This window comes from Cyanistes caeruleus, chromosome 9 (genome assembly GCF_971803275.1).
Source record: "Cyanistes caeruleus chromosome 9, bCyaCae1.hap1.1, whole genome shotgun sequence".
Taxonomy (NCBI): domain Eukaryota; kingdom Metazoa; phylum Chordata; class Aves; order Passeriformes; family Paridae; genus Cyanistes; species Cyanistes caeruleus.
This window is the reverse complement of record NC_141709.1, coordinates 23,069,703-23,095,257: the sequence shown is the minus strand read 5'-3', so window position 1 is coordinate 23,095,257 and position 25,555 is coordinate 23,069,703. Positions and strand designations below refer to the sequence as shown.

The following is a 25,555-nucleotide window of genomic DNA, read 5'->3' as shown; positions in this document are numbered from 1 at the left end:
CTCAAAGCAAAACATTTCATTTCTCAAATGAGAAAGATTAGAATTTTTTGATCTGATACTTCCAGTCACCTGTAGATTTCAAGTTGTCTTAAAATACCTACACTATAATTAGAAATTTAACAATTACATTTCTACATACCAAAAAAATGAAAGGAAGCATATCTGATAAAATCATTGAAGACCTATGTCTTAAAGATCTAGTAAGAAAGCAAAGAGCTATTTTTGCTCAGCAGTTAAAAGATTTTAAGCTCATATTCTTTATGCAAGTGTATATATCTAATCTTCAGTTTCTATAGATGCTGAATTACTAGTTATTAAAAAAAAAAAAAAAATTCTAAGAAAGACTTAGGAAAAGTCCATAGAAATACCTTCTTCTGGAGTCTTTCCACAAATCCAATAGGATCTTTCAGTGCTTCTCTCTGGTGTCTGCCTAAACTTTCAAGGTCTTGAACTGCTTGAGTACGTTGAGCCTCGAGTACAGCAATCGTCTGTAACAGTCTCTGATAACTACAGAGACAAAGGAAAACATCTCACTGCATTTGCCTTTAAAAGTGAAACCCCCCCACCTAAACACTAGCCATGGTTACCTACCAGAATCTACCAGATTTCATAGCTTATCTGAACCATTTCATAAACATTTTTACTGAATTATAGTAAAAATAGATTCAATTTACTTTAAGACTACATGAATTTATATAAACCCATAAGGGAAAATATATTTTACTCTCCAGTGCTTTCCTTTAAACATAAATTCTACAGTAGCTGAAACAATATGGTATCAGGGACAATCTATATTCATATTCTCAACAGCTGTAACCAACAGGCTTTGTTTACAAAGTTAAAAACACCACAAACAAAATGAGTTAATTTCTCTTCCACTTCAACACCAGCTTCCTTCTACCCCAATACAAGTGGCTACCACAGAATTTTAACATTTCACTCAACCATCCAAACACTAGACAGGAATGGTTTAGAAATACAGCATTTTGTAAAAGCCCCACCTTAGAACAGAATTTGAGAATCATTTTTGAGATGTAACAACAAAGAAAGGAATAAGTAATTTGCAAAATAAATTCAAACCAGATTCCCCCAAGAATACAGAAGCTGAATGAAAATGTCAGCGTTCCCTGAAATGTGCCACCCCGGACTCACACACAATTTGGAGTCTGTTTAAGAGACACAATCGAGCGTCATTGATGGGACTGTCACGCCTGTACCCAGTAACGTGTGCTTTCCAAACTGTTCTTCATAAAGCTAACTCAGACTCAGGATGTCATATGACATTTTAACACAGCCTTTAAAAAAGTTAACTACATGTAATACCTTTTATTACCTTTAAAGTTACAGCTGCCACCTTCAGTTTCTGAAATCCTGCAGCTACTCATGGCCCCCGTTGTTGCAAATTATTATGTATTAACCTTTTTCATGACAATATTTTCTGATATTTAATATTACAACTGCCATTTAGTTCAGCACAAAATACAAACACTAAAATCAAGCAAGAGCTGTTCACTACTACAGTACTTCAGTAATCTTTTTTTTCTTCTGGCCCCTTATTCCTAAAAGAAACACAAGACTGGCACAATGAATTCCATGTGTACTTCAGAAAAGATCCAGAGGTTACTGAGGTAATTCAAGTTTTTCAATTGACTACACTAATAATTGGGTAAGGCTTTAAGTAGAGGGAAGTAAGCAGTCTCAAGCAAAATACAGGCTTTGTACCTTCAAATATTTAAGTTTTAACCTGGACATTAAACTGTTGCCTCTCCATGACAAAAAGGAATTTTCTTTCCACTCAAATGTAATTTTATATTTGTATTTACAAACATAAAACATAGCTATACTTTCTACAGTTTGAAACTAAAATACTGAGCTTGTTTAAAAACAATATGACAAGATTCTGTTATGAATTGATTACTATGTACATTTTTCTGCACATACTCATGTTTACATGGAACCAAGACCTAAAATGCTTGTTTAATAGGCCATTAATAGGGTACTGAATATTTTCACAACTGGGAAAGTACTCCAGTTTCTTCTAATCAAAGTAACTCTGCATGAAGTGAGATAATTAATGTGGCTATTCTTCAGCAACAGCTTACAAAAGTGGTGACAGCACATCAGAACTGGCCAGAGACAGCAGCACAGCTCAGGCTGTTCCAGGCTCACGGGAGCCATCGGCTGTGGATGAAGATCTGTACTCAGCCCCTGCACACAGCTCAGGGGCTACCAGCACCTCTGAGCCTGGAGGCTCCAGGGAAATCAAACAGGCAGGATGCCAACATCCTCATGCAGATGGAATACCTGGGGAGAGGATTTACCCTGGACAACAAAAAGCCTGTTTCCATCAGCAGGTACGCAAACTTGTGTTAACAGAGCCACAGTGAGAGGCTCAGCAGCGTGCACAAATTTGCATCTAAGAAAAATGCAGGTACTTAACATTTTTTTCTTGAGCCATTTTACTTCATTTATTCAAGTTGTATTTAAGTAATTGATTTTCTAAATTAAATTGAAAAAAAAGTAATCATTTCATTTAAAACATGTAAATACATAGAAGTAAAAAAGCAACCAAATGTTGGCGATTTAAATGAAGCGATAATTTAATGATGATTCACATGTATAAAGGGAAGAAAGAAATCATCTTAATGAGGTAGCCTTAAATAATTTAGTCTGAAGAGACTGGAAAAGAGATGAATTTGTAGTTGGGGAAAAATAACACAAACCCAAGAATATTCAACTTCAGTTACTTTCCTCATTAAAACATTCACGTGACCCTCACTGAAGTGGTCTTCATGGAATTCAGTAAAAATACAAGAATGTCAGGATCATTCAAAAAAACTGACACATGATACTGATCTGTGGCTACAGAGTAGCATTATAATTGGAAAAAAGGGGTTTTTGAACCGACTGTTCAAACTAAAAGGTTTCCCAGCACTTTTCTGTACCTCTACTAAGACATGTATTAACTTGGAGCTATTTACTTCAACTTCCATGTTCAGTTTTTATGAATTAATATATTCTGAAGCCCAAGAATAAGACTGCAGTTTTATCAAGTGAGTATCAGAAGTACTGACATACACAAAAATGGGGATTTTGGGATCTTTCATTTCCTGGGAAAAAAAAATATTAAAATACTAGTCCTGAAATACATAGTTTTCATACTCCATATTCTGGTACTTGCTGCAGAACTGCATTCTCCCCAAACCACTGCACATGCCTTTCAACTTCAACAGGACCTTTTAATGAGCTGCATGTCTGCAAATGTTCTTTTAAGTGTTGAACACCTACTATTTCCACATGTTTATACAGGCTCTCTGGCCCTCTATGACTGTAATAAAGCCATGTATTTCTCTAAAAAAGTAGCAAGCTACATAATAACACACACACACATACACAGAGAGCCCTTTCCTGAAGCCTCTGTTAATTCTGGCCTCCTAGTCTCAAATGCTACCATAATGCTCCTCCTGCATTATGCAAGAAATCATGGGAAATAATAATTTCCAAGACTATTTTAAAAAGTAACTAACAATTCTACTCTCTATCTTTCCAGATTCTTTGTAAGTAAGCACAATTCTGATCCAAACTACCTCCTGCAGCTGTGTTAAAATTCTCCAAAATTGAAGAAGTCTCATAGAAGAGAAAGTAGCTCATTAATCTGCTGCAAAACCAGCTCTATCCTTCACCGAGGCACTCAAAGAGCAACTCCTCATCATTCAGCTACAGTTGCATCATTTTCTCTGAAAGATTTGACAGGAATTACCAAGGAAAACTGTCCCACGTCCTTTGCCAAAACCAAATACACTTCTGAGTAAGCTCACAGACAGGTCTCTTCCACTGACTGAAGTTACACTTTCCTCAGTGCTAAATACTAACTGGTTAGCAAATCCAAACCCAAAGCAGTTTCCTTTGCAGGAAAACTTTCACTCCAAAGAATGCAATTCTGTTTCCACAATCCCAGTATTGAAACACTCCTGCAAGTTCTTGCATCCAATTAATTGCCAGGAATCTTCCAGATGAACACTTGAGTCATTCAGCATGGCACAGAAACATCTTCAGAATCTCTGCTGAAAAACCTTGATTAATACAGGGTTTGAGGGACCAATGTTTAAAAAAGGAAAGCTACTTCTTACAGACTGACACTGATCAGCAGGAATTCCTGCTGATTCAGTTTTTATTTTGCAGTGATGAGTACTCCACTCTTTTGGACTGCTCCATGAAGTAATTATCACAGAGCAGTGCCAGACTTCTGGAAGTCATGCCATAAGCAATTAGTTCTTGCACAATTAATTTACATGAATTTTGTTCTAATAGTGATTAGGGACACAGCAGCCTCCTCTCTTGCCTGTGACAAAACTTGAGAATAGCATAGCTATTGCCTTAATGAGACCCATACCCATTCTGATCCAGTTCGCTGAGATCTACTTTCAAAATGCTTCTTCCCTCCATTCTTTCCATTCTAATAATATTTACATTTCCAAATCAGAGTACTCAGTCACATCACAGATTTTAGTTTCTCTGTGTCAGGACCTAACAGCAGCCTTTAGAAAATACTATATCAGTATGTAATCAATCTGCCTTAACAACTTCATGTTTCTTAAGTTAACTCTTGTTTTTATACTAAATGACTTGGCACTGACCTATAAAAGGGGTCACATCATTAAGCATTTTTAAATAAATAATTTGATGTTTACAGTAAGAGTCTGTCAGTCACAGAGTCCCTCCATGGTTTCATCTCCCTTGAAGAGAAGAACATCCTGTACTTTAAGCCTTAGCTGAATAAGTGATGTGAGCAACTGACAGTACAAAATGAAGATTTTAACTTTTAGGTAGCTAAATCAAATTAGTGGGGGAAATAAAGTGGCTGTTGATAACATTCACACCAAACAAAAGAAATCAACTCAAAATCAATGTCCAAAGTCACTTGAAATTACTTTGGCAGCTCCACTTGCCTTACAGCACTCGATACCTTGCAAAGATATGTCCTTTGATGACTAATTAAAAAGAAGTGATTTATCCTCTTGACTTCTAAAATGCTGTGCAGCTGGTGGTCATCAATTTTCACTCCCAAAACAAACTGCACTTCTCCAGTTATATAGTTCACAGCATGTTAAAATGTATAGTACCATCAATTCTGGGGGGCTCTGACACTAAAAACACATCCCGTAATTTAGAAATAGCCATTAGTTCTTGTGCAGGTATGAACTGTTTAACGTGGGGGTGTATACATGTCTCATAATAAAACACAGCTAAAATATAGACAGAAAAAACCTTGTTATTTTGTATTTCCAAGAACTGTGACACAAAACTGGTTATTAGTCACTGGGAGGATTTGGGCAAGTCTTTGTTTCATTGCCATCTGCTGGCACTCCAGCAAAGTACAGATTACAACCTGCTCTTCCAAACCCAGGTCATTTATTACTCTGGATTTTGGTCTACTAACAGCAATTAAAAAAATAAAATATTATCATCCCTTATTAGAGACTAGGATGAGAAAGTATTGGATATTAAACATGTAAAGGCTTTAAATTATGTAGGAAAAGGGAAACATTAATTGCACTTAGAATTTCCACGTCACCCAAAGGAGCAGTAGTTAGAGGTTGGCTCCCTGGAGAAACTTGTGAATCAGATCAAACACAACATTGTCATTTCAAAGAAGTGTGTTTTTTTATTTGGGCTTTGTCTGAGTTCAGAAATAACAGAAAATGCTCCCAGCTCCTAAGCTTGGCTTGAAATCTTTGCCAGTGTCACAGTACAGTAATACAGTAATTCTGACACAGCAGAGTTTGTTGCAAATTATTCTGATACATAAGTATGATTTAAAAAAATTGCTAACTGCACTCTGGAAAAGTCTGGGATTCAGTGCTGGACATGTAGAGCACAGGACAGCAATGAGAAAGCACAAGAGACTGGGCATTCTTTGATCTCCCTTCAGAAACAGGAAAGAGCTAAAGGGCGTAATCAATAAGAGGATACATGTATCAACCCCTGTTAGGGTTTGTAAAAGCACCTTTGCCTGGAGGAAGCGACATATGGCAGGTTTTTACCCAGCTAATGCACAGACACCATGACCAAGGTAATCTAATTACAGCCTTTTCTGCAACTCCTTATTAAACTGCTTTCTACTCTGGCTTAACCTCTTTACACACACTGTCATTTACTGTACTTGCACTATGCATATTTAATATTCACAATTCAGACATCCCAAAGTATTTCAAAGGTAAGTAAATAATTAAGCTGCATCTCTATGTTATACATTAAACAACTAAAGAACACATTAAATGGCTTCTTCAAGTCTACTGTGCCAGGAATGGAACACAAAGCACTATTTCTCAATGTCAGCCTCACACCTATCTAAAACAAAGCAGAACTAACCCAAAAAAGCACATTTTTAAAGGACATTTTTAAAAACCCAACAAATCTTAAGGCAAGAAAGCAAATTCTGCTACAGTAATTTATTTACCTGGATGCAAAAGAACCATTTTCCACTCACATTATACCTTTCTTACAACTATCAGAGTTTCAGATTTTGTGTTTCAACCATCTGAACAATATTTTATTGGTTATCAATTTGTGATGCCCCTTTCTTTCTTAATTCTTAACTCTTCCCCAGAAACAGAATACCCACTCATGTATTTCTAGAGGCTTCATTCTTGTCAAGAGCTGCTCAACACACTCAGGAAGATTTAATACTAGCTGTACAAAAGCACCCTTATCAAATACCCACATTTCCAGCAACTTTTCAGAACTGTTAGTAGCAATTAGGTAGGTCTCTGTGCCTCTAAACAAACACAGAACTCGTTTCAATCTTGTCAACAAAACAGCACCCATCAGTTCTCTTTCAGTTAACACAGTCTAATACAGCCTTTTGATATTGACACTCAAAACCATTTGCCTGCAGGACAGACACATTCAGTAGGGAAAAAGACAGGTCCCTGTCATTCCTCTATTTTCCAGGCTTGAATTGACATGAGATAATGACAGAAATTGTTTTCTTCACAAACGGCACAGAAAGACAGGCTGACAGCACATCCCAAACTTTTTCTCCTTCCTTCTCATCATCTCTAATGAGAATGGTCTCGGTTCCTTTACTGAGGGAAAACATCACACAGCTTCATCCAGCATGCCCACTTGAATATTCTCTAGGAAGATTCTGGGGAAAGTAACCGTTCAGAAGAAGTTTTATTCCAGAGACAAAGTAAGAGCAACCCACATTCCCTTGAAACTGACCCAACTGCACAGAAATCCTCAGATAAAGCAAGCAGAGAAAGCTGACAACACCGATTATTGTACTCCTTCAACTCACTCTAAATTAGTTTCTGCAGGTTTTCACCCAAACAAGACATACACACTCAATTATTCAGGTGTATATGCTTGCCATAGGAACAAATTCATATATTCCCCTCAATATGTCACAGTGATATCTGAATATTAGAACCAAATAACAAGAATATTATCTACAGTCATGAGTGGCTGGTTGTTCTAACAATACAAAACAAATACAAAGCATTAATCATCAATATTTTTTGGCTAAAGAAGCAGAAGAAAAGTTAGAAATAAGGAAGAAAATTAGTACAACATGTATTTTTATTAGTACTCACTCTAATAAGCCATGGACAAACACAGCTGGTCCTTGGCTTAGGAAGCATAAAACTTCAAAGATTTCTATACAAAACAGAAGCAATATTTTTACTTTGAGTTATCCAAAGCAAAATAAAGATGTGCAATAACGAAAAATGAAACATCAGCTGGCTATTCCTACCAAGAACAAAGTTTAAAGGAAATCACAAAGTAGAACCTTTCTAAATCTCAAATGCATGTATTTTTATTCCAAAGGAACAACTGTATTGATTAGGACTCACTGCTGACTGAAAGAAGCTTGTACAGTATGTACTGATCCTTCAATTTCTTTTTAAAAGATACTGCTGGTTAGTTTTGCGGTTCATGCTGAAGATGCTGTCAAAACTTCATGAAAGACCAGAACAAAAACTTAAAATTTAAAATCACTGTATGCCAAGTAATGAAGCAATTTCAAGCTGGGTTAGTTAAAACTGACAAATAAAGATAATCCATTCTCAAAGCAAATGGCAGTCTCTTTGTTCTTGTCATCTTGGCAGCATCATTATGCTTACTAATATTTTAGTGATCCCTACCAAGTAGGCAATTATGGTAACATTAATTTATTCCTTGTTCCACCACACAAATTGACACTGACATAACTGGTATAACCACAATTTGCTGCTTCTGCTTTTAAGTGTCCTTGTGTCAGCAGCCAAAACCACAGCCAGAGCCTTGCTCTCCACACAGCTGCACTGGGTCAATATATTACTGCCCCATCTTTTCTTGGCTTTCTTGCTCTTTTTTTTTTTAAGTCAGGACCATGATTCCTGTAGCATTTGATACTTGCTTCCAATTGGTATTTCCTACAGCTCAAAACCATTTATATTATTTATTAAACCTTAATTTTCCAGTTTAGATGAATTTACTAATGAGCATCCTTAGAAATGGCAAGCACTTCCAAATGAACAAGAAGAAAAACAATTTTCTACACATTTTTTTTATATTAGAATAATGGGTTTCTTGTTGCTTGTGGTTGGGTTTTTTTATGTATTTGTGTATTTTTCCCCTCCATGATTATTGGTCCATGTTGACCAAGGAAATTGGAAAGACAAACCAAATTCTTGTGTATTCTCCAAGAACTGGCAGCTTGGAAAGGAGGCGAGACCATAACTACTGTCACTACAAGAGACAGCCAAGCAGAATTCAACTGTTACTTGTCATATTCCTCCATCAATCCATCAGCCCACACATCCAGAGGTGCCACATCAAGGCAGCCAACAGGGAAACATCTCTGCACTGGAAATCCACACTCTTTTCCCGGAGTGGATTGCTGCAACAGAGAACTCTTGGAAGTGAGAACATAGACGTAGGCAGAAAAAGAAAAGCAGGCAAACCAGGAAGGAATTCAAGGGGTAAAGGACACAAATCCCAAAAGCAATCAAGCTTTACTTTCCACAGGATGCACTATTTAAGTGAGGACTGCACTGAGTTTGCTAGGGCTGCTCACTGGCATGGTGCTGTGGCTGGCAGCAAGATGCCTCTGCTCAGGGAAGAAAAACAAATGTGACAAATGTACCTGACATTTAATGGCTCCCAGAGCATGCCCATTCCTAGGGAGCAAAAAGCTGATGCAGCACATGCCCAAGGCATTATCTCTTGCGAAGTAAGAGCTCTAGTCTTTACTGAATAGTTTATGTAACTATAAAATATGATTGTATTACTACAATATTCTTAACTAAACCTTAACCTTTAGTCCTGCAAATATTTTGTGTCACATAACTATTCCTCTGACAAGTATTTACAGACAGAAATTATCTTACAGAATATGATAAAACTGTAATGCTGGCAGCAAAAAATTCTTAAAATACTTCATACTTTAAGTTGCAGTAAAATACAAAGATTTCATAAATAAATGTGGTTGCATGCCTGTTATACTGTCACGTTTTAATAACACAATTACCTGCAAAAGCAAACTGAAAATGACCAGAAAGTCATAAGTTTCTAATTGATCTCTATTGTATTTCTATTCTGTGGATCAACTACCTGCAGCATCTAACTTCTACACAATTTTACTTAAAGCCAATCTTGATTTTGGTTACTTAGACCAATCTACCAGACAAACTACTCTCTGTAAAAACACTGACTTTTCATGCTTCCGTTTTACATTAATAGGTAATTTAAGAAAAATATCACTGTATACCATACCAGTTTTGTGGAACAAAGGAAGAATTAAATCACATTGTAATCTAATATATATGGCATTTATGCTTGGTTTTCTAAAATTAGTAACTTCTCTTTTTCTTCACTAAAATTGCATACTTCATCAATTATTTTATATTGGTGATATATTCTATAAATTACTCAGAGGTATGGATTTAAACTGCTGCTATGAAAAGTAATTTGATTTACACCAATTCCTTTATTCCTTAAGATGAAACAAAGTCAGAAGAATTCCCACAGATTAAAACTGACATCTCAGGAAAATGAATTATTAGCTACTGATAGCTACATGACATCATAATAAAGGAATGTTAAGACTTATCTGTACATTAAAATAAACCCCTACCGTGTCATCAATTTAACTGTAATTCAGAGACACATAGCTGAATATACAGGTTTTATTTATAAAACTGATCTATCATTATTAGCCAATATATTTGAAGACAGACATGGATATTTTTAACTTTTCCAGTTAAGGGAAAACCCAGCACAGGTAAAGTTAGAAAATTAGAAATTTAGGAAAAGGACATTCCAGTTACACTTAAAGAAGATTGTGTTTAAGGCAGTTCTCAAATAACTAGTATGGCAAGGTACACCAAGTCCTATTCTAACAATTCAAATGCAGTAAGATGAACTTTTCTACAGAACTGCTTTAATTTGATTCTTTAGGCAGAAAATTTGTGACTAAATAAAATATAAAACCTATGCCACAGGAAATACTAAAAATATTTCTTTTCTTTCTCACATTCATATAATATTAATGGTGGATCCAAAGACATAAACGGTATTATCATCAATTGTTAAGTATATGTAAATCTGGTTGTTGCATGACCCTGCACGGTCGTCTGTGTTTCCAAGATCTCTCCACAAGACCTGGTGGAAATGTATTTAAGAGTTTAAAATGGCTTTTAAGAGATGTATCAAAATACTCATTTAATCTTCACTATAAATGCCAGTGCAGATATTACAATTTTAAATATTATCAAGTAATAAAGATACATGAAAATACCTATCTACTGAACAAGGTCCTAACTCTTAGCATTAAATGCCTGTAGGGAACTGCTTGTGCATAAGGCTTTGGTTTCAGTGATCTTGCCTCCAGCTCTGAGTGGTTCCTGTAAAGCCACTGCAGTTTACAGAACCCTAGAAATTCCTTCTGCAACACATTATATGCATGTGAAATCTCAATTCCTCAATCACATTTTCATCTAGAATCCAGGTCTAAGAATCAAACAAGGATTGTCCCTTTGTGCAAGCTAATACCCGCCAAACACTGCAAGCCTTCAAAGGAAATAGAGAAGCAAAAAAAAAACAAAACCAAAACGAAAAAAGGGCACTAAATGAAACACTGGGCAAAGGCAGAAATTACTGAGAATAAAATACTGCACCAGACAGAGAATTAAAGTAAGCTGCTGCAGTATGAGATCGAATTACAGTGTAAAAAGATACAGCAAAGAGATATGAGAAATGCCTGAGGAAAGACATATGCAAAATACTAAGCACAGCATATAAAATTCAGCAGTGTAGAAAGTTTTAAATCAGGAAGTTCAGCCTTGATAAAAGTATCTCAGGAGGAAATGCGAACATTTCTGAGTTAGAACATAGAATCAAAATTCTGAAATATACACAAAACCACACTTTTCTGAGAGCAGTTACAATACACAAAAATTCCAATTATGTGTGTAGAAACAGAAAAGATTAACAACACTTTACAACTATACAACCCCCAGATCAGTCTGTTATTATCTACAAAAATGTCTATGTTGTGATAAAATTTCTGCTTAGAGATCTCATCTCCATCTTTATAGGACAGATCTATTTTAATTAAGAAGTTGTGGGAACATCCATCATTTCAGCTTTCTCTCTGAATAATAATATTCCATAATCTGTGATAGCTGTTTCTCCTATTATATCATCCAGTTTTCCCAGAAATATTAACATATGAATATTGTTTAAACATGTTAAGATTCAAAAAGCAACAGAATTCATACAGAAATACAGCAACTTACATTCAGTTTGTTTTTTTTTTCTTATAGCAAGTCTTATCAACAGCTCTTAAAGGTTCCTGTATATTCCTATTTTACCAATGTCACAATAATTTCTTTGAGAGTGAAAATCAACTGTATTAATGTGTATGTCACTAAGCTATGTAATGTAACAAGAAATGATCTAAGTTTGCAGCCATATAAAATTGCTTGTATGACAGAGGAAAGTATATTTTTCCTGCCATGGAACATTCGAAGAATTTTACTAATGCCTTCTTGGAGAAATCTGCCTCCTCAATCTAGCCAAGATGCTAATGTCTCTCTGAATCAGCTTTTAAAAGAGAACAGAAACATAAACCACAGAAAAAATCACCCCCAACAATCCCAAACTGATGAAGGACAGAAAAACAAAACTGTACCATTCAAAGATGTGATATGCAGAGCACCGGAACACTTGGCTTAGCCAGAACTATCACAAACTAATGAATATCCTTTACCTCCTGCTAAATCTACATTAATAACATGGGAACCCTGGAATTCTTTGCAACTGAACAATCAGGGAATACATTTCAGGTAAACTGACTGGCTAAGGTTTGGTTTTTTTTAGTGTAATACTTTAGATAGTAAGTAACAAATGAGATTAAACAAGGGGATAATTAAGACACTATTCAAAAACTGTTACACACGAATTAAGAGTATCCTCTAATGAACTTTGCTATTTTTAAAACTGGATATAGTGCAGTGCACTTGATTTACTCTTGAAGTATGAAATTCTGGATAAATGACAACTGCAATTAAATGTCAATATATTGACTTAAGTTCTTTAGAAGTATATTAATACCATGCAGAACCATCAACATACCAGACTTATTTCCTTATAAATGTAAACAACAAAAAAGGATGGCCTGTAATTTTCCAGTTCTATCAAAACTTTTTTAGTGAAGAAAAGACACGGCTAACACTGCCACCCCCCAGTAGCATGCTTCTCTTTGGGAAAGTAGAAATATAAGACAGAATAAAAACAATAACCACTTCTTTTGGAATTCTGCATTCAGGCAACAAGTCAGCAGCAAGTCACTAAGTCCTACTTGCAGTTTCAAAAGCTCCCCAACACAGTCTCAAACAGGCTGCCAATCTGAACAACAACTACCCATTTCTTCAGAACTGCCTATGTTCAAATCCTAACACTAGGGCACACCTGAAATTTCCAAGGACAATTAAGATCTGTGTTTAAGAATAGAAGAAACTACTTTTATTTTTACAGTATTTTTTCCTTATACATAAAACGCCCTACCATCACACCACATTACTAAAGAATATGTGCACTAACATCAGATGAAGTCATATTACATACAGATACAAAATCATCTTAAGAGAGTTAAAAGACAACAGTCCGTTTTCCCCATTCGTCATTTTCTTTCTATCTACTGGGGAAAGTCCACTTTGGACTGATGGCTGAAGCTGCAAATATTTGATCATTATTCTGAAATCACAGTTTGTCTAACCCATGCTCAAATTTAAAATTTTCTGATTAAAATGATTTATCCATATCCAATACTGAACAAAACTTCGCTATATAAACAATGCAACTCTAATATCAAAAATCCAGTCATACTGGATTAAACAATCATCTGTGCCTCATGCCCCATATTCACAGTACCTGTGCTGTGAACATTTACTACATTTACACTGAACTATTTCCAGTGCTTCAACCCTTCCTACAAACCAAGCTGAAGAACATCTGCACTTGGCCTTTCAGAACTCACAACAAAATACAGAACATCTAATAAACAGCAAAACACAGGAGTCAAAACAGCATTACAAACACTGTGAAATAAAAAACTGTGTCCTGATCTACTACTTGAAAACAAATTTCTTCCATGTAAACTTTTTTCAGTGAATCACTGTTTTGTTTCAAAAATCTCTTGCACATTTACCACAAGGTAAAGTTACCACAGATCTACTTACAGACATTTAGCTGATAAACATAAAAAAAAACCTCAGAGCAAAATAATTGTTGTATTAGTAGTAGTAATAATAATAATTAATAAATGAAAAATAAATAAAAATAGCAATGTAGACATAATTTACTTTGGAGAAAGTTGCTACATTTTATCAATTCATCTTTCTGAACCCAATATTGCTGAGTTCTTTCCCATGACACTCCAAGAAAAGTATCTAACTTTAACTTTTACACACAGCAGAATGATAATTGTATAAGCTGCACCTGCAGTGTCCATTGGATATACCAATAAATGACTGAAATCTAATTAAAGGTTATAATTCCTTTGGTCTTCCCTCCAGATAGATTTTAAGAGAAAATACAAGATGCATTTTTAAAGAAACAGAAACACAAAGAAACTCAAAAAAACCCAAGTTCTGGCTCAAGAATCCTGACTGCTAGAAATGTATAAACCACATTGCTGTACCATACTGCATATTAAATAGAGTTTAATTTTTCTTGAGGTAGAAACAAGAAAAATGAAGACTGAAAAGTATGAAAATTATAAAGGATTTAAATTTTTGTGGAAGTACGTTAAGTACTTAATAATTTTTGTAATAATATATTTTTGGTAAGAAACAAAAGCAGAATTCATGGTTACCATAGTTACACATACTCTTTGTTGTGTTTCAATGCCACATGATCTGATTCAAAGTAATACACATCAGGCTCTTCCTCATCCTCCTCTGCAGTGTGGATGTTGGCACTCTCTTTGGCAGACGGCACATATCCAGCAACAAGCCTAGACTCAGAAAGTGGCTTTCTTAGTCCATCACTCCCATGATCCCCTGTATTACTATTTTTCTCTTTTTCATTCTGTTTGATTTCTTCAGATTTTTTGGGAGATCCATTGATATTATTAATACCTACAGGTACATTCTTTTCAGTAGGACTAAGATTATTTTCCTCAACCTGTCCGTTTTCTCTACAAGGAGAGTTATTTTTAGTAGGGCTACTTCTGGCAGGGGCAGCCCTTCGTGGTGAAGTTCTCAACGTGTATCTGTGTTCTTGAAGCTCCAACATATTTGTCATCTGAGCTGAAACACAGTTCAGCACTGAAGAATGTGGTTCAGGTTCACCTGAGATTGATGCACTGTCATGGTGAGTATTCAGGTTGCTATTGGTGTTTTCAGCACACTGTTCCTTAGAGGCACTGCTATCTCCCACAACATCCACCTCCTCCTCTGAATCCCTTAACAAAGATGACTGGATTTCAGAAAAGGACCCTGTAGCTGGCTCAAATGCCTGATTAGCATGCTCCTCAGGCAAGCAGTCATTTACTGTTTTGTGGTCCTCTAACTTTACCTGTTCTTGAGAGTTTGTGCAAGGCACATAATGGTCTACAACACTGTCCTCTTTGCTGCTATTAAGCAACAATGAAGAATGGGCAAATGAGTTTCCATTTTCTGCTACTGTTTTGTCCTTGGGTGTATGGGAACCAGCACTGTTTTGCTTAGTATTCCCATCAAGCTGACAGTCATCACAGTTAAGAGAATTTGAGTCTCTCTCACCAACTCCATTGACAGTCTGATAACCTGCAACCTCTTCAACTACTGCAGAATTATTAAACCCTTCTGCACAGACATTCACCTTTTTAACTTCCCTTTTCTCACAATCATCCAATATAAGACATCTACAAGCTCGCTTAGTCCCTGTGGAGGCTGCATCATTGTCCGACACTAAGCTCTTAGGCTCCAATGACTCCTTCTCTGCCTTAGTGGGCAAGTCTTCTTCAGAACTGTTGGGTGCCTCCGAACGTAGACAGCGTTTAATTCGTTTCAAAACTGGTGAAACAGCTTCTGCTTGTTTTTTTTCACTATTTTCCACAGTTTGCTTATCACCATTATCCTTCTCCGAAGTGGACAGCCCTCTCTTTCTAGGGCTCACCCATGACTCCCGAGCGCTCTGCTGTTTCAGATCAGTAGTTCTGCCACCACTGCTGCCCTTCTGAGTTTGCACAGACTCTGGCCTCTTCTTTGGTGACCTGGATCGGATTTGAGGATGAGGTGAGACTTCCTCTGGATGAGCAATGCTACGGTTCCTTAATGTTCTACCACAGAAATTTTCATCCAAACCATTTAAACCCACTGTAGATCTTGTAACACGAGTAGATCGAGAAGCAGCCATACTATGGCAAGTCCCTAAAGTATGTTCATCGTGATCCACTCACTGGGAAACCTTCAAAAAAAACAGTCAGAAAAAACATTTTAAAAACATCTAGAGACACAGCAAATCTGAAATCAGCAAATATTGTCACAAACGTACTAATGTCAAACTGAATAAGACCATTCAATGTATTCATACTGCTTCTTTCCATGGTATTTCTTTAGTGCATTCAATTTTTCCATCTCAGCTACAAAGTAGCTGACTTGGTATTTGTGGTTATTCTGGCTTCAGTACTTGTGTGAGTGTTGCTCATATTTATGCCTTATGTAAGCCTGGGATGTTCCAGTTAGTCTCTAGTTACTAAAAGACACTATTTTTATGTAATTGTACATATGTTATAATGTATTGGTATTATTATTTAAATTTGTCTGTTCAAGTAAAAGGTATGAGATTGCATTCTTAATATCCCACAGATTCCAGTTATGTGGTTTCACAGACTAAGAAGTAAACCATTAAAATTGCACTTGCTTACTCCATTGTTGCTTAAAGAAAAAACAAATCTCTCATAAATAACAAAACAGAACTGCAATTCTAATTTAGCAAGGAACTCAAAAAAAATAAAGCACACCACTAAAAAATACTTGAAGCTACCATTGGAAAAATTGAAATAAAATTTCTGAATCAGAATCATAAAATCATTCCAGCTGGAAACGCCTTTGGGAGGGAATCCTATCCACCCTCCCATTCAAATGAACATGAAGCTTAAATTCAGATTTAGTTACATGGAACATTATCCAGCTGGGTCTTGAAAAACACTGCGTACAGATATTCTACAACTTCTCTAGGCAACCTGCTCCAGTCCTTAAAACAAAAATACTTTTTCTGACACACAGGTGGGGCCTCTCCTACTTCTCTGTCACTTATGACAACAAAAGCCTGACTCTATCAGGAATCTCCTCTGAGGTACTGAAAGGCTGTTTGCCTCTCAGCTGGTGAGATGAATCATCACTCACATCAGATTTAAGTAAATTCAGACTCAAAGTTTAAAACATCCCATTTCAGAGTGCCTGTATTTCACATTTCAAGGTGAAATGTAGGAGTACTTGACCTGCTCAGTATCTTGAAATAATTTTTAAGAGAACTCAGTTCAGTCTTACCCTTTTATTCATTTAATCTTTAAAAGTTTAATGTGTCAAACTCTGTATCACCACAGATCTGTCATAACAGCCTTGCTAATAAATGGATACACATTTGTGCATAATGGCACACCTTCCCATTTTCATCTACCCAAATTCCAAATTATACAAACCCATTCAACTGCCATATGATGTGAGGATTACAAATTTTAAATATTGAATAAAATCTTTCACACATTACTTAGAAACACTGAAAATAACAAATGAAGAAAACTGTACTAGAGGTGTTTTTCATTTTCAGAAAAGAGGAAAAAAAGAACATAAACACATAAATTCTCCCAAATCAATTATTTAATTGTCAAAAAAAGAATGGGACAAGACAAGTATTCTCTCATCCAGTACAATTCTGTTTAACAATTACCAGTATTTACTGTACTGTGTGTTTAGGAATTCACAATGCAAGCAGTGTATCTTAAGGAAAGCAATGTATCCTAACAGTATTGCTTGGTGTAGTTCTGGACAAAACTGTAGAAGAAAGCACAGAATTTTGTGTACATGTGATATAGCTCTGTACACAACTGTGTACAACAGTACAAAAGTGCAACAAAGAAAAAGATGATTAAAAAATGCAAATTTCAAATGTTCTCAAAACCGATTTATTTGTGCTGCTACAGCCCTCCTTGTTAGCTAGTCCTGCTGCCTTAGATGAATGCCTGGAAAGGTGCACTTTTTGTATTCTTGAAAATACATCTAAAGAGATGCTGCAGTGCTGACTTTCATTCTGTCCACTTAAAATTAAGTAAATGAGAGCTCTCCAACACACTCTGCCTTGAGAGGAAATATAAACAACCTGTCAAGCAGCAAATGGTCAAACATCAGCAGCTGACTGAAGACAGCAAAACACTATGTGCTTTCTGTAATAGTTTTTACACCTATCTTCCACATGGATAAACTTGCCTGCATATTCTCCCTCTGCACACAAGCTCAGTACCATCTGGAGAGTGATCTGCAGAGTGATTTGGGGTTGAACCCTAACATGAAAAACAGGGTTTATTTACATACTCCATTTCCCCTAGGTTGTTCTAATCAAAGCTAGCAAACATTAGGGGTGAGTAACTGGCATTTCAAATCAATACCAATAAAATAACCTAAACCAAATTCAAATGTATACTTTGGTTAGTAATTACTGCTGAACTCAACAGACTTTAGAAATCATATGTAAGAGAGAAATCTTTACTGATTTGCTGATATGATACTTTCTAAAGAAAAATCCCTTACATGACAAGACAAAAAGTGATTATTTCTATAGTACAAATGTAAAAAACTTACCATTGCAAAACTAGAAGAAATGTAAACTGGCATTTCATACAGCAGGCTCTTACTGTACCACTCCAATAATATCAATCACAGTTGCTGATATCCATCATGTACTCCAAAAGCTTTACTAGTTTATGCCATCACATTAACCAGATTTTGAAAACTGTTGAGAAAAAGACAAAGATATCAATAAAATATTTAAATTACCACACCGAAAATGAAGAAGAATGCAATAGGACATATAAAGAATAACAGCTTTTTAAAGAAGAAATGATCAATTTTAGAAGTGCCCTAATAAAAGAAAGATCAATATGCTATAAAGTAATTAAGTATGTGAAATTCTAATCTAGGTTTCAAATGTAAAACGTCTTTCTTGGTAGTTTCTAAGTGATTCATTGTATCACACACTAAATGTGCAAGCAAACAAATTCACAGGAGTCCTGTTAGTGTTCAAGTTTCAGAAGGTATTTGAAGAGACACAAGAAAACAAGTAGTGAAAGGTATTATTATAACTAATGAATTATGAAATGCACTGTCAAATGCATTTTATTGTTAGACACACAGTGAAAAACTCTGCTGTTTAATTAACAGAGCAGACCTCTAAACTTATATTGGCTCCAAATCCCTGAATAACCTTCATCTATACAATGGGACTAAAAAGCTTTCTAGAGTTCACATTAAACCTATTCTTCATCCCAGGAAAACAATGCATAGTACCTCGTTTGTAGTGAAATATTTTGGATATTGAAAGATGAAATACATCTACAGATCCAAAAGTCACACAGTGTTTTCAGTTGTCTCCAATTTAGGCATCTGTGCCAACTGCCAAGTTACTACTTGAAAAACCACACCAGCAATCACATTTAATTTAAGAACATCTAGTACTATGAAAGCACTGTAATTCACTAAAGAACACTGGTTATATTGAAGCTTTCTTCATATTCTATTGACTTCATACAAGTGACCTTATTTTCATCTTGACAATTCAAAACTTCACAGTCTAAAACACAAGCTGACAGGTTCCTCCATAGTCTTCATTCTACACAGTTTTGATATTTAGATTACTGGAAATTGTCTTTACTTTCAACTAGTTAAGACTTCATACTGGTAAGAACAGAAAATTCATTCACCAGTAAGTTGCCAATTCAAAATACAAACTGAGCTGCATAAGAGAACATTAATTATGTCTAATTGCAGTAAAATTCAGAAACAGAAAATGTTTCTATAGTAATGCTACATGAAGTATCATAAATTCTATTATGTAGGTAACTAAATCAAATCAGGTTTCATTTATTCAATGGCATTTCTCAATTAAGCAAACAGTAGAGAACTATCATCATAATAAGACAAAGAATGGAAGAACAAGAAGACAAAGACAACCACTTGAAAATGCATGTTACTCTTAATCCACGTTGTTGCCTTTCCTAAAGATCCCTTTAACTGATGCCCCTGGAGACACTGGAAGTATGACAGTCTGACCAATTTTTGCAAAAGAACAAGATACCAAATAAAAATACTAGCTCAGTAACTTTGGTAAAAATACAAAATACATTTAAAGAAAAAAAGCATTTAAACAAAACATTTAAGCAAAATATAACAGTGAGCCAATCAGAAGGCAACCCAATCTCGTAATTTTCATTTACTTTACCAGTCCTAAGTAAAGAACATATGAAGAAGTTGTTTCAGGAATGGCTGGAATAGAAATGTTAGTATTTTGTCAGATTTGTACACCTCATCTCTCCTGATTTTCCAAAAACCAAAACAACCCTATTTTACTTACAGTAGGAAAGACACAACCCCAGCTGTGTCTATTTGCCTCGGGGGGCAGCTGAAGCATTTTATACTCAGCAAAAAGATTGTGTAAATATCAAAGAGTAGAAATCAAGGTGGGTAAAAAAAGTTTTACTTAGTCAGAATTTTTTGTCTGGTTGCAGTTTGCAGGGATGGAGGAGGGAATAACAATTTAAAAAACCAGGAAACTTTAATCAGTATACAGTGAAATGATGGCACCTTAATTACACTTAAAACTTAGAAAACAACATTCACAAGGGCGTAATAAGTGAACAGTTACATAATTTTTCCCAGAAGTTTCCTTGGAAAAACTGTCTTGAAAATTAACTATTATTCCTTTACATTGCATAACCAATTACAATGACATTTTTCACTTAGAACAACCGCATCTTCTGCGGCAGAGAAATTCAGTGCAAGAGTAATTTAATATTTTGGACACCATTCATTTTAGAAGATATTTATGAGTTGGAATAAGGAGTGCAAAGGAAACTAAATAAGCTTTTAGGTCTAAAAGCCTTTCTTCAGGGAACCACATTAACATTTAAGAAAGAATACTGGAATACTGCAATAAAGATTCAAAGTTTGAAGAGTGATAATCAGCTATAAGAAACAACACACTGTGGTCTGCAGATCCCACTAAAAATTAGCAAGTTACAGGTTAGAGTGTAATGCAGACAGAGCTCTGAAATAAACCTCTCAGTTTGTCTCTTGTGGGGAAGGATCTGTGTAAGAAGCCAGTGAGCAAATGCTGCTGCTGAAACCATATGGAAATGGTCACACATTAATCAGTATGGACAATCTTCAGAGTGAGACTGCTTGCAGAAATTGTCCATTTTACATACAATCAAGCATTTCATGCCACCACAGGATGCATTTCTGGGTACACATTTTTGCATTTAAGAACCCTTAAACATACTCTTTAGGCAGACTCTACCAACACACACCATATTCACATTATGCTAGAATTTTTATTTAACTTAACCACCAGCCTACTTTGTAAAGTTACTGAATGTTGAACTGTGTGCATGAAAACTTGTAGCAACAAAGGAAACAAATTTACATAGAGATAAAAAACAAGAACTAAAGACAGCAAAATGAGGAAAACCCTTCCTAAATAGGCAGAGTAACCAGTTTTTTTTCTGGGTTACGCTAGTACTGACTAAGAGTCAAGTATGAGACCAATTGTGTAAAGGAACTCAGAAACATGGATGAAGTTACAAGTATGTTCCACATGGCCCTAAGCTAGAAAAGAGACAGTGAGAAAAAGCAGTCAATACCTGAATACACTGGGAGTATACTAGACCAGAAATCAGTAAGCTAAAGATGTCTCTACTATAGCTGTGGTGGAATTATATATATGGAACTTCAGATGGATAAATTAACATTACATACAACATTAAACAAATCAGGGAGAACAGGCTTTCAAGAGAAGTCTCCAATAGTTGTTTGTCACTGTTTGATGAAAATGGGCAAAATCTAAAGTCTTCCACAACAATTCAATCCTAGAAAACAGAACTGTGTGCTCATCTGATCTAGAGTATAATGAATCATTTTCATATTGAAGAGAAATAATCTGTTCTCTTTTTGTTCTTCTGAGTCTCATGTAACAATCAGCATGCTCAGTGATAATAGTGCAGTGATAAGATTCAAATTTTTCCTGGTGTTCAGATACAGCATTTGTGAATATTTGACAGCAGGAGCACTCTCTAGTACCACACTTCAGTAAATCCCGAAATTACTTCAGAGACAATATCTGCTACTGGCAAAGTTACCATTTACAAGAGCAAATGTGACACACATATCTAATTGCCCAAAGTAATAAATAAAACTGGTGGATCTCTGTGGTATAAAATAGCAGTTCTTAAATTCTCTGCAGAGCATGGATTTTGCTTTTAACATTACATATTTAAAAACTGAAAGCAGCAGCTATTTATGCAAGAAGAATCTAATCCCTTACAGAAGCATTCGCCCAAGACAGAAAAATTAGCACCTCTAAAAAGATGAGAATCTGCAGAGACACCAGATTAATCAAGATTTTGGATTATTTCCACATAGAAAACACATCTCTTCCTAACAAAGTAGTATTACTAAATTAGGGATGAATTTCATTTAACAAATTATATTCAGCAGTCTATCGCATCTAGAGTATGCCAGCATCTCTTCCCACACATAGTGAGTTTCACAGAACTACATGAGCAAGAAATCAGTTTTCTGGAAACAGTATTTTATTCTTCTGATTCTACATTACATCAAAACAAGCAGTACTTTCAAATGATAGAGATAACCTCCACCAAAAGACATTATGAAGATCTTACTTCAAATAATACTTAACAATAAGCAGCTTAAGGCTATAACAAAAGCTTAAATGCAAAAAAAATATTAATAAACGTCACTGGAGTTATTTTGAGATTTCAACTGTCTCTGATACAGTAAGACTATATTACATATGGTCAAAATATAGTTTGTCAGAATGGGACTACTTATATTAATCTCACAAATAAAAGGCTAGTAAGACAAAATAATTAAAGAAAAAATAGAATAATATGAAGAAATTGTCAAGCTGTTTTAAAAGCTAGCAAACTAGCAAGGGAAATTTTTACTCAAAACTAAGACTGCAAAGAACCAGAATGGATAGTACAATGTGCTGTTTTTCTTCTTTCAAAAAGACAGGTCTACTAGGCTAGGCAAACCTATTCCTACATAAGAGGAAAAAAATTCTTTAGAACCTTCTTGTAGAATGCTATTTCTACTTTCTCCTGAAGAAAACCAAAATGCAACAGACAGAAAATGAACTGGTACTTAAATAACAGGATGTATGAAAACAAACAAAAGCTCAACCACCTCCTAGCATTGTCTTATTCCTTCTCTAAAACTATGAAAAAAAGGTCAAACCAGAAAGTTGTATGACAATGACCAGCACTGTACATCTGTTCCTTTGCACCACTTCCACTCAGCAGTGCAATCCAAAACTGCTGACAGCACTGGCATTTCTCACTCTTCTGGGCTACCTATATGAGGAAACTTACTGGGACGATGGGTGTGATATAGGCATCACCCCTCTTCCAGCCAGACATTCCAGGATAAGATTGCAAAATTACTTCACATAAAACTAAATATGAATTATACAAGTGTGACTTTACAGCAGAACTCTAGAAAAGCCACCACTATATCAAATTTCTTCTCTTTAAAGCCTGAAACACTTAAACTGCTTTCAGTTTCTTGTATCTTGGCCAAATTAGAGTTTGTGCTGAAATTATACATTGAAGCATCTGTCTCAGACTGATATTCCCACCCTGCTGTCTCTCTCCTGAATTCTCAGTCAAAATAATTACTCATTTCTGTGCACAAATATGGAAATTATTTTAAACCCTTCTTGCTGCTTAAGACACATCTGACTGTTCCTTCAAGGAGGTTTTCTTCCTCCATATTTTGGAGTAAGAAATTGGGATTCTGCATACAGAAGCATTTGCTTGAGAACAAAAATCCCGGTGGAGCTGTGATGAAGGCAGGCTGAGGGGAATGCTAAATGTGAATGCACAGCTAAGGAGAGCAGCTACATTGGCAAAATGAGTGGATGCTGACTGGAGAAAGAGACAGACTAGAAATCCTGAAGAACTGCTAGAAGACAGAAAGCTGTCAAATATGAAAAAGGAAAACTGGAATGGGGAACAACTAGAAGGAACAGGCAGAATCTGTGATTTTACTTACACCCAACTCACCTACACACATCACATAGCACTCATCCCAATTATCTGTCTCCAATACCTGGGACAACTCTGTCAACACAACTATTGTGGAACTATACTAGAAATAAATCTATAAATAGGTCAGAATTGCAAATCTCTTCTTCTTTTCAGACAGCTCTGGATGAATCAATTTTCTCTGTGGGTCATATTAAAGGACAACATGCTGCAGCACAAGCCTGGGATCACATGGCCACAACAAAAGGTGAAGATGTGAACTTTTTAAGATGGTATACCACAGTCCCTTGGAACAAGAAACCACATTCCACATTTTGACACACTATCTGGTGTGTTCATCTTTAGCATGTCATCTTAACAGAAAAATGCAAAAATGATCATTACATACAATTTGCACTTGTCCTGAATATGGACAGTAGCTTTAAGTAAACACCCTAACTGAACCTACTTTACTGACTAATATTTAGTCAATAAAGTCACAGTGTCTGATACAATTAATTTACCAAGAAAATTAAAATCAGACTATGTAAATAACTTCCATGTCCCAGTTAAAAAATTATGCTTAGCCTCATTTATTGGCCATCCTTCTATATCCTTATCACCACACCCAATCCACTTTATCATCCTAGGTGAAATTCCCGCTCTAAATTATAATATGCCTTTTTCATGTGAAACCATTCAATTGCTAATTAGCTGTCCTGTTATCCAAAGAGTATCTCCCGTGCAGGATTACAAAAACACGTGACTAACATCTTTGAGATACATTAAATCACACAGGTTCTTGAAAAGCTCATTATAAAATTAATTACACTAACTTAATTACAGTAACCATTTATCAAACTGTTACTCTACAAGAAGACTCCAATTGTATTTAATCTTTTAAACACAGAACACAGTTTTATATAAATAGGAAAACCATTATTTATTCCCTGAAGTTATTATTACAATATACAGAAAATACCTAGCATAAAAAGACACTGCTTTTTCCCATAGGTAGGCTGCAATTGTGAGAGTTCATCAAGTACTTAATAATCCTGCTAGCAGTTACAGATGAAAAGGAGCTTGATGGAGAAAGTCAATGCTCCTTTACTTTTTCTTAAAAGCCTCAGGATAAACCAGTTTGCTCATTTTTGTAGAATATTACACTGGAAATTACTACTCTGTCTACTTTTAGAGCAGTGACTACAAACATGCTACCTTATGAAGTACACAGTAAAGTGCATATTGTATGAAATACTATCTGGAACATTTTTATCCCAGATGATTTTCAGTCAAGGGCATACATTTGAAATGCAACAATTAATGCAGCTTTTTATATGCAAAATCACAGCATCAGTTCCATAAGGTTCACAAGGCTGATGTACAACTCAGAGCAGCGCCACACACACACACAACCAGGTGCTCTGTGTGGTCTGTGCTTTCAAGTGCTCCTGCATTATACTAAGGCAAATACAAACCCAGAGTTTGGAAAAGGGACACGTGAGGCATGCAACAGTTCCTGTAAAACATTTTCAGTGTTGTTTCAGAATTAAAATGCTTTTGTTCTATATTTTTCTTCAAAATTTAAAATACACATTTACTCCCCAAAGAAACAAAAAGTGAAAGGGCTATTTTTCCAGCTATCTACACTCATGATTATTTTCCACCCACCTGATAATGCTTTTGCCCCAGTCTAGGCTTTTTCACCTACCTAGTGGATACACATTACTCTATAAGCAGATCAGCAGTGGGCTGGTTTTG

At 35.6% G+C, this 25,555-nt stretch overlaps 1 protein-coding gene across 10 annotated transcripts in view; it reads right to left on the bottom strand.

Annotated features, from left to right (window-relative positions):
• ZZZ3 (zinc finger ZZ-type containing 3) overlaps positions 1-25,555 on the bottom strand; it is a 58,402-nt gene that overhangs the window by 14,577 nt on the left and 18,270 nt on the right. For all 10 annotated transcript variants that reach the window (XM_086842532.1, XM_086842527.1, XM_086842531.1 and 7 more), the window contains exons 2-4: positions 18,336-18,486; positions 14,381-15,942; positions 369-507 (exon numbers count right to left, since the gene is read on the bottom strand). In XM_086842532.1, coding sequence (XP_086698658.1) covers positions 369-507; positions 14,381-15,891 — 1,650 coding nt within the window. In that variant the 5' untranslated portion in view covers positions 15,892-15,942; positions 18,336-18,486. The remainder of the gene's footprint in view (positions 1-368; positions 508-14,380; positions 15,943-18,335; positions 18,487-25,555) is intronic.